This window comes from Pollachius pollachius, assembly GCF_949987615.1.
Source record: "Pollachius pollachius genome assembly, chromosome: 4".
NCBI classification, from domain to species: domain Eukaryota; kingdom Metazoa; phylum Chordata; class Actinopteri; order Gadiformes; family Gadidae; genus Pollachius; species Pollachius pollachius.
In genome coordinates, this window is record NC_136937.1 from 17,488,225 (window position 1) to 17,501,675 (window position 13,451).

Consider the following 13,451-nt stretch of genomic DNA (forward strand, 5'->3'; position numbering starts at 1 on the left):
TTTTTGGACTACAGTGTAGGTGAAGTGTGTCAATGCCTTACTAGATGTTCGAACATTCAACGTGTGTGTTTGTGTGTGTGTGTGTGTGTGTGCGTGTGTGTGTGCGTGTGTGTTTGTATGTGTGTGTATGTGCGTGCGTTCGCGTGCAATACGCCTGTAATCATATAACAAAACATTGTACATGCAATTCAAATACTGTGGTCAGTTACTAATTAAAATATCTAGGATACCTGAGGGCAGTAATGGATGCTCGTGTTGTTGGTCCCAACGCATTGTAAAGCTGAGTAGAGCAGTGCTATCCTCTGGACTGGGGAGGGGAAACTTTAATTTGAACTGATCGCCGGTCTTTTGTACAATTAGGATCGTACATTCATAAAAGGGCAATGTTGATGTGAAAGGACATGATTAAACGCATGCTTGCCTTATGTGGATATGTCAAGAGAGGAACGAGTTGTTCTGCTCAACCTTTCCCATCTGAAAATATTATGGTCACATGGTGTAACTGTCAGAGTCACTGCTAAGTGGTTTTGGCAGTTATACCGCCAAGAGATGTAAAAAAGACTGAGTAATTGGCCTTAAAGGGTGGTGTATCATTTGCTCTCCGACATTCTCTTAATCTTATAACATCATACATGATTGATAATAATTTGTTTTCTTATTATACAAACACCAATATAAGTTAAATAAAATGTGTGCTTTAAAGTTTAGGGGGTGTTTGGTTTTACTAATAGGCTAGTAGCATAACACTACAGGGAGTAATATTTGAAATCCATCATAAAACATTCAGTATGGTTTTATGTTTTCATACACACTGTTGTTGTGTTGTGTTATGACTTTGAATAATATAGCCTATATATTGTTTTTTTTTAACTGAAACTGTGTGATGCAAATCTTGTGTTACTAACCTAAAACGTTCACTGAATGAATAGTGATTGTAATTGTAAGTACAGTCTAACAACATTATACTTTTTATTTTTATTTTTCAATTTCTGCTGACCTGTTGTCATAATCTGCATATGTTCCAAATAACTATAAAACCAATAGTTAGTACGAGTAAGTAGTTAACAAGACAGTGATATTGTGAAACACAGCCTAGGGATATCACGAGAAATACCACGACCGGCTGTAAGACATTCCTGGTCCGCTGGTCGTCATGAACCACATGTTGCCCATCCAGATACCAGCAACTGCCTCAGTGCTGCACGTGCATTTCAACTATTCAGAGATTTATTCCACGCACCTCTATCAGCATCACAGATAGGCCCCATACGTCTGAGCGCTGCCAGGCTAGCTTACGGCCGCCATTGTCTCGGCCAGGGCCCGTCCTGTGCAGCCGACATCACTTTGAAGCCAGGCACACATTCCCAGCTGAGAGTGAAGTCACGGCGGATCAGGTGTGTGGCGCCTGGGGCTTCGGTTACCCGGTCCTCCGTCTGCTGCCTCCGAGCCCACGTTGTAATGATTCAGTTCGGTGACATCGAGAATTAGAAGCACATGAACCTTCCAGCGGGAAGGTAGAAGTGCTCTATTAAAGGGGCTTACACGGTTTATTCATCTAACCAATACAGAGTCCGAGGCATAAGTCCTGACTAAGTCTTCAACTTTAAAGTACTTGAGGGGAAACCAAACACTAAAGTCAAAGCTCCTGGCCAGAGCCAGCTATTTTCTAAGGAAACAGGTTATTGTAATTGCTCTTCTGATTGGCTGAAATCGGTGCCAGGTGAGGTCACTCACAGGCTATATAATCTATAGGATGTGATGTCACACGACAACAGCATATTTTAATCTCATAATTGAACGGGGATTCCGGGTGGATAGACATCCATGTAGTTTTAAAGTAAAGCTATTTAGGTCTTGGTCTTTATGTTATTTTAGCTCTCTGAATCAACATTCATTCCTTCCTTTGAATAACCAGTCTGAAGCAGCTATCCTTTCTTCTAACTCAAACTCTTTTTTCTCCTTAAGTGTCCATTGGAAGCCCGACAATATGGAACTGAGCCGAAGAGAAGCCCCTCTTTATGTACGTACCCCGTTTGTTTGATTGCTTGTGTGAGCTAGTTGTAGAGCAAAAGCATCCTGCTCAATGAAACCTTCCTGGCTTACGTCTCACCTGAATTCCTGACTCCACATATGGTGTCTTTTCTCTCCTCTGGTGCGAGGCTGGCTGCTGGTTCCTCTGGTTGGCTCAGTCGGGTGCTGTCTGCTGGCCTGACTGAGCCACGTAGCAGCAGGTGTAACTGAAGCCAGTGTCAGTCCCTGGGGGAACCAGGTCTTGTAAAAAAGTGGTTTCCAAACTATTTTTATGAATGTACCCCTTCTTAGATATTGCGCAATACCCCTTTTTCGCCAATACAAAACCTTTTGGGGACGCAAAAAATTCGATTGACTATAAAGGAAGGTATGTGTTTGTTATTCACATGAACATTTACGGGGTGGTGCAAATATGTAGAAAGATTTCTTGAATAGTTTTCAGATTTCATTGCATTTTAATGAGGTAGTGTGGTACACATATTTAACCAATTGTATTATTGCATTATTTAGTAGTATAGTAGTAAGTACCCCCTAAAATCCTTCAAGTACCTGTAGAGATGTGTGTATACCCATTTGAAGAACACATACACAGGGCTACCATACAAAGGCCCAAAAAGAAACACACACACACGCACACACACACACACAAACACACACACACACACACACACACACACACACACACACACACACACACACACACATACACATACACATACACACACGCCCACGCACACAGCTGAATACGTGTTCTTAAGGTTAAAATAAAGCTAAACCGTATGCTTCCAACTAAAGGGAGTTAATTCAGCCAGAGTGTATTTCATATATGGGTTGTTGTCATTGCAAAGACAAGGCCTTTCGTAATTGATAAATACACACTTTGTTCTCAATATCTCTCTCTCCATTTCACTCTCTCTCTCTCTCCCCCCTCTCTCTCTCTTTGCGTCTTTCTTACACGAAGAGCCTGGGTGGGCCAGTCACTAAAACATTACCAGATTTCTGGTGAGCATAGAGTGCCCCTTTGTTTTGCTGTGTCACCACATTTAGAAAGTTCCTCTCCCAAGAATGTTTTTCCAGTATGCTTACGTTTGATGGATTGGTCTCAAAACTGTGTATGTAAAACATTAAAAGTCTTGAAGGCATGTACGATCTGGTTTTAAATCTAGTTTAAATCCTTGGCTCCATCCAGATTGATTTCCAGGGTCAATAGCGCCATGCCACAGACTAGAAACCTCTTCGCTCGCTCTGTGTCTTTTGGTAAATGTTAAAAACGAGGTTATGTCTAATTGTATCCCGGCTGATTGAATTTGTGTGTGTGTGTGTGTGTGTGTGTGTGTGTGTGTGTGTGTGTGTGTGTGTGTGTGTGTGTTTGTGTGTGTGTGTGTGCGTGTGTGTGAGAGAGAGAAAGCATCTGCAATATAAAGGTATGATTATGAAGTTCAGACCAAGTGCTGTTTTTTTTAAGTTGAAACCCTCCAGTCCTATGGCTTGTTTCTTGCTAATGTAAACTGTCCAGATAGCAGTTGAAGGTGGTTGATAACTATGGGTTGAGAGGTTTGAGGGGTTATTTACTATTCTGTCATAACCTCTGTACATTAGGAGCAATCTACCTGTTGTTCAGGTTTCACTGTTGGATAAGCAACTGTACAGTTACAAAAGATAACAGACGTGATGATCCAACTAAATTGAAATGTATGCCTGTTTTGGGTCTGCACTCGAAAAAATATATATATTTATCAAAATAAACGTTTAAAGTGAACTGTGTGTTAGCCAATGACGACGTCATTGTTATTGTCATGTACCTTAGCTATTAGCGTGTCATAAGCACAGCACATTGAATCAGAGGTATGTGGCTGATCTGACAATAAGAGGAGGCTAATCTCACAGTGAGCCATGAGCTCTGAGCGACCCAACGTGACTCTGCCGCCTCGTATTCTCTCTTCTTTATTAAGAATATTTCCATAAATCTAGCAGATGAAGCCTTCATCTGACTTTAATGACATTGTTTGTTGGTCCAATCCAAACAAAAAGGGTTGTGTCGTGATTTTAACAGGAGTGTAACATGTAATAGTATTTATGTGAGTGTTGGAATAACACTCTGGAGGAAGAGTCCATGTGGAATAAGTCGTAAGAAGGCGGATGATCAAAGCAGAGTGGCTTGGGTTTTTTCCGGTTCCCCGTGGCAACCAGGTATCCACACGTGCACTGCTGCTGCGTTGGCCTGTTCCTGACATTGAAACGATTGATCCCACGTTGTGGAACAACATGAAGCACAACCGTCAAGATCCACAGAGACACACAATTTGATGTTGTGTTCTGATGAAATCACAACAATACGTTGGGCAAATAAATGCTAATATTATAGCGAGGAAAGTTGTACTTTTCTCACTTAATTTAATAGTATTTTGAATATATTTAAGGTAACTAATCAAAAGTACCAAAAGATCCAGTGTAATACCTTTATTTTATTTGACCCATTTGGTTATGTGATTAAATTATAATATGATAATAGCTAAATTTGGGTTAAAAACCTCGGGTTTTAATTAATCACACAGCTTCAGTAATTATGAGTGGGATAAAGCGACAGTTCCCAGAGCCATCGTTCATGAATACATGAATACATTGTACCTGGACACCTGGAAGACATGAGACAAATAGAGCTGCTGTTGAATTATTAAAGGACACTGGATCGGGTGATCTCCCAGTCACAGAGTTGCAACACAGGCCAGGGAGGAGAGCGGCTATAGATCACAACAAGGTCGCATCATGTCAGCTAGTTATTCTCCTAACTGTGGTTACCCAGGAGAAGCACAGCTAGAAACAATACAAATCGGTTTTTCACTGTCCCTGCAGGGATTCCGATCTAACGTACAATTACACTATGAATGTGATGATAATTCATATGATAGCCATGCTTATATTCAAAGTTCTCAAATACAAACGGTAGCCCTATCTAATCCACATTTTGTGAAAACATTTTAATTAATAAGTGGTATAACAAGTAATAAGTGGCATAGGACAAGTTATTATTAAGTTTAATAATGGTCTTTGCGTGTGTGTGCATGCGTGTTGTTCTAGTTCATGGTACCTTCTCTCTCTCACCCGGTACACAAGCTCCTGAACACAAGACGCTCATAGAGCTTGTTGACCTTTGCGATGACGATGTGTCCCTAAAAGGAGAGGTTGATCGTGTTTCATATGAGCACCAAGGTGCAGGCCTAACATGTATTCCACACCATTATTCCTCCCCGGTCGCCTTCCACCCACCAATTATGTAGCGAAGCCACATCCCAGAGGAGATGGTTACCTGGGTGGCTGACGTCTGGGGGACTGGATCCCTTTACATTTCTTCTTCTTAAAAATATAATAACACCGTGTCTGACAGCGATGAGAGATGGAGCCCTGGCGATGAGCGCAGAAATGATTGCCACTGGTGCGTGCATTGATGTCGAGCCAGGCAGGTTGCAATGCATTGTTACGTATCTGTTGTTTGTCATGGGTGGTTTAGGGGACGAATGAACTGCTCGATTCTAGAACGACTGTTTTAGAATGTTATTAGAATTTTTCAAACCGTATAATTCATTTGGTTAAATATTTGTTTTCAAGTCTTGCAAGAGCAAAACTATTCCAATAAATATCAAGAATGAATAAAATAACCTGTGTTGTTATTGGCTCAGTATATAATATGACGGCGCCCTACCTACGGAGCCGTCCAGAAAGCCTTCCAGAAACGTCTCCCTGGCTGGTGAAGGAGTGTTCAGGGCCCGGCAGGCAGCAGTCATAACATGAAAACAAATGGGAGCACGCAGCTTCTAAGAGGGAATACGAATGCTGTTAGAAAATGGAAAGTGGAATGTTTATTCAAACAACAGTTTCAAAGGACGCACCGTATCCATTACGACGTCGGACATCAATCACAATCACTCCGGGACATGTTATCCTTGGTTTATAGAGAAACTGTCGGAATGTGATGATGCATTTAAACCGGACTGCAGTGACATCAGAGTACACTGAATTCTCTATTGTGTAATTGGAAAATGGTTGAAATGGTGTGATACGTGTATAGTACATGTTGCGTGTGTCTACTATATCAAGAGTGTTCATGATTGATTACAGGGTCAGGTGGAAGCCTACATCTCCTTCAGAGGCCCCGTCGTCCGCTCTGAAGAGACAGTCTTCTGCGTGGTGCTGGAAGGTTCCACGCTGACCCACGTGACGGGGGCGAGGAGCAGCGAGGGCCGTCTGGGGTTCACCGTCCCTGGTAAGTTCGCCCATCTTCCTGTCCCAAGCTCCCCTGGCTCTCAACCACAACCGTCTGTGGACATTAGAACCAAACCGTCCCCTTTACTCCTCTACAGGTCACAATGTGATGGAGGTGGTCTCAGTGTCCCCCTACTCCTACCTGGAGGACGAGTGGGCGCGGCCGTGCGGGGCTACGGCATCCCTGGAGTACGTCAGCGACGTGGCTCAGGAGGTGGCCGACTACCTTGACGCCAACCGGTCTCGACTGGACCCCCAGAGCCACCTGGAGCTCCAGCGACTGGCCTCCGGGGGGACGAGTGGCCGGGACCCACGCGGCGAGGACCCCGCCTCCGGACCCAACGATGGCGCAGGCCTGGTGGGACCGGGCCCAGTGGGGGACGGGGCTGGGCTCAGGGAACTGGACCAGAGGGTCACAGAGGCCATGGCCAACATGGAGGTCCTGCAGCCGTGGAGGAGCCGCCCTGGTGAAGACCCGCCGAATGAGGACCCATCGGCTCACTCTGAAGGTGGATTAATGGCATGAACCCGACCGATATATCGGTTGGTCGTTTTTTTGGGCCGATATTGGGCCGTCTATCAAAGATATATCGTGTCGGGGTAAAACTTTTCTAAAACTTTAGAAATGGTGTTGAGTTATTAACGTAATCACCGCTTTATAAATCCTCTGAAACAGTGCACGTCCACTTAAACCGTCCCAACACTAACAGTTTTACATCATGTTCTGTGTGAAGGTTGTGTTGCTGCGGCCCCAAGCATTGGGTGGGTTAGCAGCCAATCCCAAGGAGCTGCTCCAGCCCCAGGATACCATGATATATAGAATAAAGATATATCTATACTTTCAATATCGGCCGATATATCAATATCAGTAATCTTTTACTCCCTTATATTGGCATCGGCCCCTAAAATCTAGTATCGGTCGGGCTCAATTTTCTATTCACAAAAGTTTTTTATTTGTAATATTTAGAGAATATGCTTTAGTCTCGCAAATCCGATGTGAACGGGGATCTCACTTTCTCTTGTTCATTTGTTTCAGCCAATCATGTTCCTGGAGTCCATGATTGGTTTACACATAGTTGGCCAGCAGTAGTAAACATGTAGTGTCTGAAATGGTTTCAAATCAACACAACTGGCCTCAGTAAAAATAAACTTATTAAGATAAGCTTCTGAAAAGCTCCAAGCTTGCCAATTAGTTCTCTTCTGAAGAAATCAAAAAGGAAACCAGGTGTAACTGTAAATACTTTGTAATCCATAAGTAAATTTACAGGTAGGATAAAGTTGGAACTAAAATAAATTGAAGTTCAATAAATAAACAAAAAAATTCGACATGACATGACGTCTGACCCATCTCATTGGTCTACTGATCATTAGTATTAGTAACTGGTTCTAAATATGAATGCATTGTATAGCAGTACAAATGTTTGAGATACCTCCCTAATGAAAGCTAGAACAAGATAATGAGTTTCATTGTTCTTCCCAAGTGAAGTGGCCAAATGACTTCTAACCCTATAATCATGAAGGCTTTGTTTGAAACATGGATTACATTTTCGCTTATGTTTTCAATTTAACCACATCAGAGATCAAACCTCAGCCACAGCCCTAGTTGGATGCAATTTAGGGTGAGGCGTTTCCTTAACCCTGGATTTGTGCCCTAGTTTGATATGCTACTGATTTACTGCAACATGTAAATCCACAGAAACCCTCACTTATAGCTGACCCCCGATTACTGGAACATTGAAAACATTCAGGGCTCTGGTCTTTTATCCAACATTCATTCATTTGTGGTTTCTTATCAGAGTTTCAGGCTTTACAAATAATCACTACTGGGAAATATCTAATGCTAATGGCTATGGTAGTCAAGGTGGTGGAAAAAGTATCATGAGCCCAAAGTGATCATATTGTTCTCCTGGTACAGTTTTCGTAGACTTGGCTAAGCACTGTAAGATATCCTTAAAAAGCATTTCATGCCTGAATAAGCATTGCTAGCAACGATCACCACGGCGTTACAACACATGCCTTATTCCAACATTAAAAAATAAATAAACAAGAGCACTTGGCGTATTCTTGATATGATTGTTGCCCTTTTCATTCGATAAGACAAGATATGGCTACAGAACAGAGCCCTTATCACATGACGTGTTGTGCGAGCCTGCCGGCCTGTTTCACAGAAGGCAGGGTCATTACTGCCATTAGTTTCCCCCAGCAGATTAGCCCAGACTCTGAGTAGTTTGCTGTAGACCACTCTGTCTCTATCAGTTTACACAATCTCAAACATCCCTCTCTCTCACTTCACTCTACCCACAGTGTGTCTGGCACTTTGCCAGCACCTCAACCGTACTCTCCCCGCGACTGTAGTCACTGAAGTCCAATCTTACAGTTGGTCAAAATGAATCCAGAGAACATATCATTACAATGATGGTGTAAGAAATGTTTAAACCGCGGATTATAACCGAGACCTGCTCCATAACTGAAGTGAGTCCAGAGATTGTCTTGAAACACACTTCCCTTCCTCTTTCCTACTCAAGGGAAGGGCCGTGCAAATTAGCTCATGCTTTGAGATCAAGAGATTGCACAGGCCAGCCACAAAGGGAGACTTTATCTGTTATGTCTGGGCCCGTCAAATGAGTTTGATGGTGTTTTAACCATTGGTGAAAGCCCTCATTAGCAGCCTAAGAAGTGAATGTTGACAGGCAAGTTACTGGTTAGGTTAAATTAGGTTTTGCGATGGATTGAGGTTACATTGATTCTGGTCTCTGATATCGGTCCAATACCAAACGATGCAAAAAGCTATATCAGAGAATATCTTCCATATTGCTAAATAGAACCGTATCAATCATGTTAAGTTACGAGGTAAGACAAATCTGCAATAAATGACTATGGCAGGACATAAATAAAACGTGTTTAATAATTTTTATAATAATAATGTTTATTATTGTTATAATATTATTATCATTATTGTTATTATTATTATGAAAAAAATATGCATTTTTTTATTGTAATTGTATCTATTTCTCATTTTTATTTGAAAGTGAAAAGTCTTTACGTTTCACCATGATGTCCCTCCACACCTCCAGTGGCACAGCAGCAGCCCAGAGAGACCCTCCTCCACCTGGCGGCGCGCCAGGACCTGCTCCACCTCTCCCGCTTCCTGCTGCGCCAGCCCAACAGCCACCGGGCGCTGACCCTACCCAATCAGGAGGGAGACACGCCTCTCCACCTGGCCCAAAGGAGCCGGGAGCACACTCTGTTCAAGGCGCTCACCACGTGAGTGTCCTCTTCGTCGGGGGGTGTCTCTCAGAGCCGGTTAATCATTAGGACATCAGCGGTCACAGACACAGGATCAAAGGAGAGGGAAACAAACCGAATCCAAGGGGAGGAAATCCTGAGAGGGAACACAGGAGGGCGAGGTGAAGAGGGCAATAGGTGTTGGGCTGCTTATAATGTTTGCAAGAATAATAAGTAGAAACTTTGTAATATATGTAATATACAAGTGTATCATATGTAATATGTAATATACAAGAATAGGAAAAGGTTGTTCTCTATGTAATATTTGCTGCACATTACCACAGCATGTGACTATTGCACATTGTAATTTTATGTGGGGGCGCAAAGCTGTGTCTCCAATCTATATTTTAATCATATTCTTATTTGTTTTGGTATTTAGCCCGCCTTTCCCAGTGGGTGGCCATGTTGTGGGGGGGCACTGCCTGTGGTCGGACAGCTCCGGGGTCCTGAGGTTCCACCCTGGGACCGACCAGCTGATCTTCTCGGGCACCCGCGCCCCTGGACCCTGCCCTCATGACATCATCACCGCCCTCAGAGGCAAACTCAAAGACCCCGGTGTCGTCCGAGCGGTGAGCTAGCCTCCTCTGAATGCCCTCACAGAGCTTTATTGAACCCTTTTTTACGTTTTAGTTTGGGTTGAGTCTAGTACAATCTCAGTGGATCCAGGTCGTCTGCCTGCTTTCATAGCTGCACCACGCTGGGTTTGCTGCCAATTTGTTTCGTATCTGGTGAATCATAACACACAGGCCCAAACTACTGGGAGACTAGTGAATCATAACACACAGGCCCAAACTACTGGGAGACTAGTGAATCATAACACACAGGCCCAAACTACTGGGAGACTAGTGGTTCATAACACAAAGGCCCAAACTACTGGGAGACTAGTGGATCATATAAACACAGGCCCAAACTACTGGGAGACTAGTGAACCATAACACACAGGCCCAAACTACTGGGAGACTAGTGAATCATAACACACAGGCCCAAACTACTGGGAGACTAGTGGTTCATAACACAAAGGCCCAAACTACTGGGAGACTAGTGGATCATATAAACACAGGCCCAAACTACTGGGAGACTAGTGAACCATAACACACAGGCCCAAACTACTGGGAGACTAGTGAATCATAACACACAGGCCCAAACTACTGGGAGACTAGTGGTTCATAACACACAGGCCCAAACTACTGGGAGACTAGTGGATAATAACACACAGGCCCAAACTACTGGGACACTAGTGAATCATAACGCACAGGCCCAAACTACTGGGAGACTAGTGAATCATAACACACAGGCCCAAACTACTGGAAGACTAGTGGATCATAACACACAGGCCCAAACTACTGGAAGACTAGTGAATCATAACACACAGGCCCAAACTACTGGGAGACTAGTGAATCATAACACACAGGCCCAAACTACTGGGAGACTAGTGAATAATAACACACAGGCTCAAACTACTGGGAGATTAGTGAATCATAACACACAGGCCCAAACTACTGGGAGACTAGTGAATAATAACACACAGGCCCAAACTACTAGGAGACTAGTGAATCATAACACACAGGCCCAAGCAGAAACAGACGCTCCGGCCCGGAGCAGACATTTCCAAGGAGAGTGTACTGGCTGTAGTGTTGTTGTTGGAAAAGCCAGTATTAGCATGTAGCATGCATCCTTCATCTCTGAGGAGGAGGTGGACGTGATGCGGGCCATTACGAGATGAACAAACGATGGAGAGGATTACTCTATTCTGTGTTACAGATCGCATCACTCAGCAGAGACCCTGATGTGACCCACAGCAAAGAGAGGAGGGACCAGGGTGATGGAGGTGAGGTCAAACCAGGGGGATTTGGTCTGAGCCCTTGCAGTGTTTTTGCATCTTTTTTTTAATGTGTTACGTAAAAGTGTTAATCGGCAAAGTATAAAATTGATCTAGTATAGCACAGTATCAGACACAGTGATTATTCAAAGTGCTTTTGTTTATATAGATAGGCAGATAGTTGTTTCTATAGTTGCTATTTATGGGCAAATACTGGACACTTGCCAATCTGCCAATATTAATAATCTAAGGGTTTATAGTGAAGTGGTCAAGGGAACGACCCATTGTTGATCCAGAGTCTCCGCGCTGTGTCTCTAACCGCCGGGCTCCACCGTGTTGTTCCTACCCGCACGCCACCCTACGCACCCAGGGACATCACAGAGCCTTCACACACACTCGATTGTTTGCTTAGCACCCCCCCTGCTCTTCTCCCTACATTCAAACATGCAGACACACACACACACACAGGGACGCACAGACGCACACACACACACACACAGGGACACAACATGCACACACATACACACACACACAGCCACACAGACACACGGATGGACACACACACACACACACGCGCGCACACACACACACACACACACACACACACACACACACACACACACACACACACACACACACATAAACATACAAATACACACACACGCACACACATACACACATACACACACACACGAACACACACACACACACACACACACACACACACACACACAGAAAGACATACATTCGCACGGACACATACACAGGTAGACACACACAACTTCATGCACCTGGGTGCAAACACATACCATACAAACACATACATGCATGCACACATGTACAAATACACATATGCACATGCACAAGAGCAACACTCACACACTCACAGACACACGCTAGCTACACACACACACACACACACACAAAAGAAACCCACCCTCCACGCCCTTTTCTGAAGAATAAGCGGAGTGTGTGTGGAAAAACACACACACACACACACACACACACACACACACACACACACACACACACACACACACACACACACACACACACACACACACACACACAAACACACAATGGTTGTTACGGAGACGGCAGGCACATATCGACTTGTAGACCAAAGCAGGAAGTGTATAACCCTACCTCTGTATTGACCTCACCCCATCTGATGCTCCATCCTCCACAAATAACATCACCCCCCCCACCCCCACCCCAACCCCCAGCCCACTAGGGAGTCTCAGCTCTTCCCATAGACCCACACCTGGGCAGCCCTCCATCTCTCTGCTGGGATTCTCCAGTCGAGGAACGCAGTCCAGCCTTAATCGTTACACCCGCTGAGGTCCAGAGCGACCGATATGTTGTATGTTTGACAGGAAGTCACGCCCCTGGATAAATGTGATCTTTATTTCCTGCAGACCTTTGCACGGAGTCAGTCGTTGAGCAGCAGCCCCCGGGCGAGAGGGTGAGTGAATGCACGTTGTGTGCCATATTCACGTTGTGTGTGTGTGTGTGTGTGTGTGTGTGTGTGTGTGTGTGTGTGTGTGTGTGTGTGGTGCTAGTAGTTTAAATTTGCATTTGTCGGTTTTGTTTTGTTTACGGCTCTGGGCTTTGGCTTGTGTAGGACAGTGTTCAAGTCAACCAGGGACTCAGTGCGGCTTATCCCTCTGTGTTGGTTTCATCCAACAGGTGTTCACCGAACCGCTCGTTCTCTGCCTGGACGATGAGCATGGCACAGAAGACCCATCCCTGCGACCAGGTCTGTCTGTCTACCTGTCTGTCGCTTGATCTGTCTGTTTGTCTGTGGATCGGTCTGTCTGTCTACCTGTCTGTCTGTTGATCGGTCTGTCTGTCTATCTGTCTCTCTACCTCTCTGTCTGTCTATCTGTCTCTCTACCTCTCTGTCTGTCTATCTGTCTGTCTGTGGTTCACTCTGTCTATCTGTCTGTCTGTTGATCGCTATGTCTTTGTGCCTCTGCCTGTATGTTGATTGGTCTGTCTGCCCATCTGTCTGTCTGCCTCTCCGCCGGGAATCTGTCTATCTCTAGACCACGCT

At 44.4% G+C, this 13,451-nt stretch overlaps 1 protein-coding gene across 5 annotated transcripts in view; it reads left to right on the top strand.

Annotated features, from left to right (window-relative positions):
- The window catches only part of arhgef28a (Rho guanine nucleotide exchange factor (GEF) 28a), a 47,445-nt gene that overhangs the window by 486 nt on the left and 33,508 nt on the right, over nucleotides 1–13,451 (top strand). For all 5 annotated transcript variants that reach the window (XM_079735517.1, XM_079735519.1, XM_079735520.1 and 2 more), the window contains exons 2-9: nucleotides 1,966–2,020; nucleotides 6,148–6,292; nucleotides 6,390–6,800; nucleotides 9,366–9,555; nucleotides 9,956–10,145; nucleotides 11,338–11,404; nucleotides 12,814–12,860; nucleotides 13,085–13,154. In XM_079735517.1, the coding sequence (XP_079591643.1) occupies nucleotides 1,988–2,020; nucleotides 6,148–6,292; nucleotides 6,390–6,800; nucleotides 9,366–9,555; nucleotides 9,956–10,145; nucleotides 11,338–11,404; nucleotides 12,814–12,860; nucleotides 13,085–13,154 (1,153 nt within the window). In that variant the 5' untranslated portion in view covers nucleotides 1,966–1,987. The remainder of the gene's footprint in view (nucleotides 1–1,965; nucleotides 2,021–6,147; nucleotides 6,293–6,389; nucleotides 6,801–9,365; nucleotides 9,556–9,955; nucleotides 10,146–11,337; nucleotides 11,405–12,813; nucleotides 12,861–13,084; nucleotides 13,155–13,451) is intronic.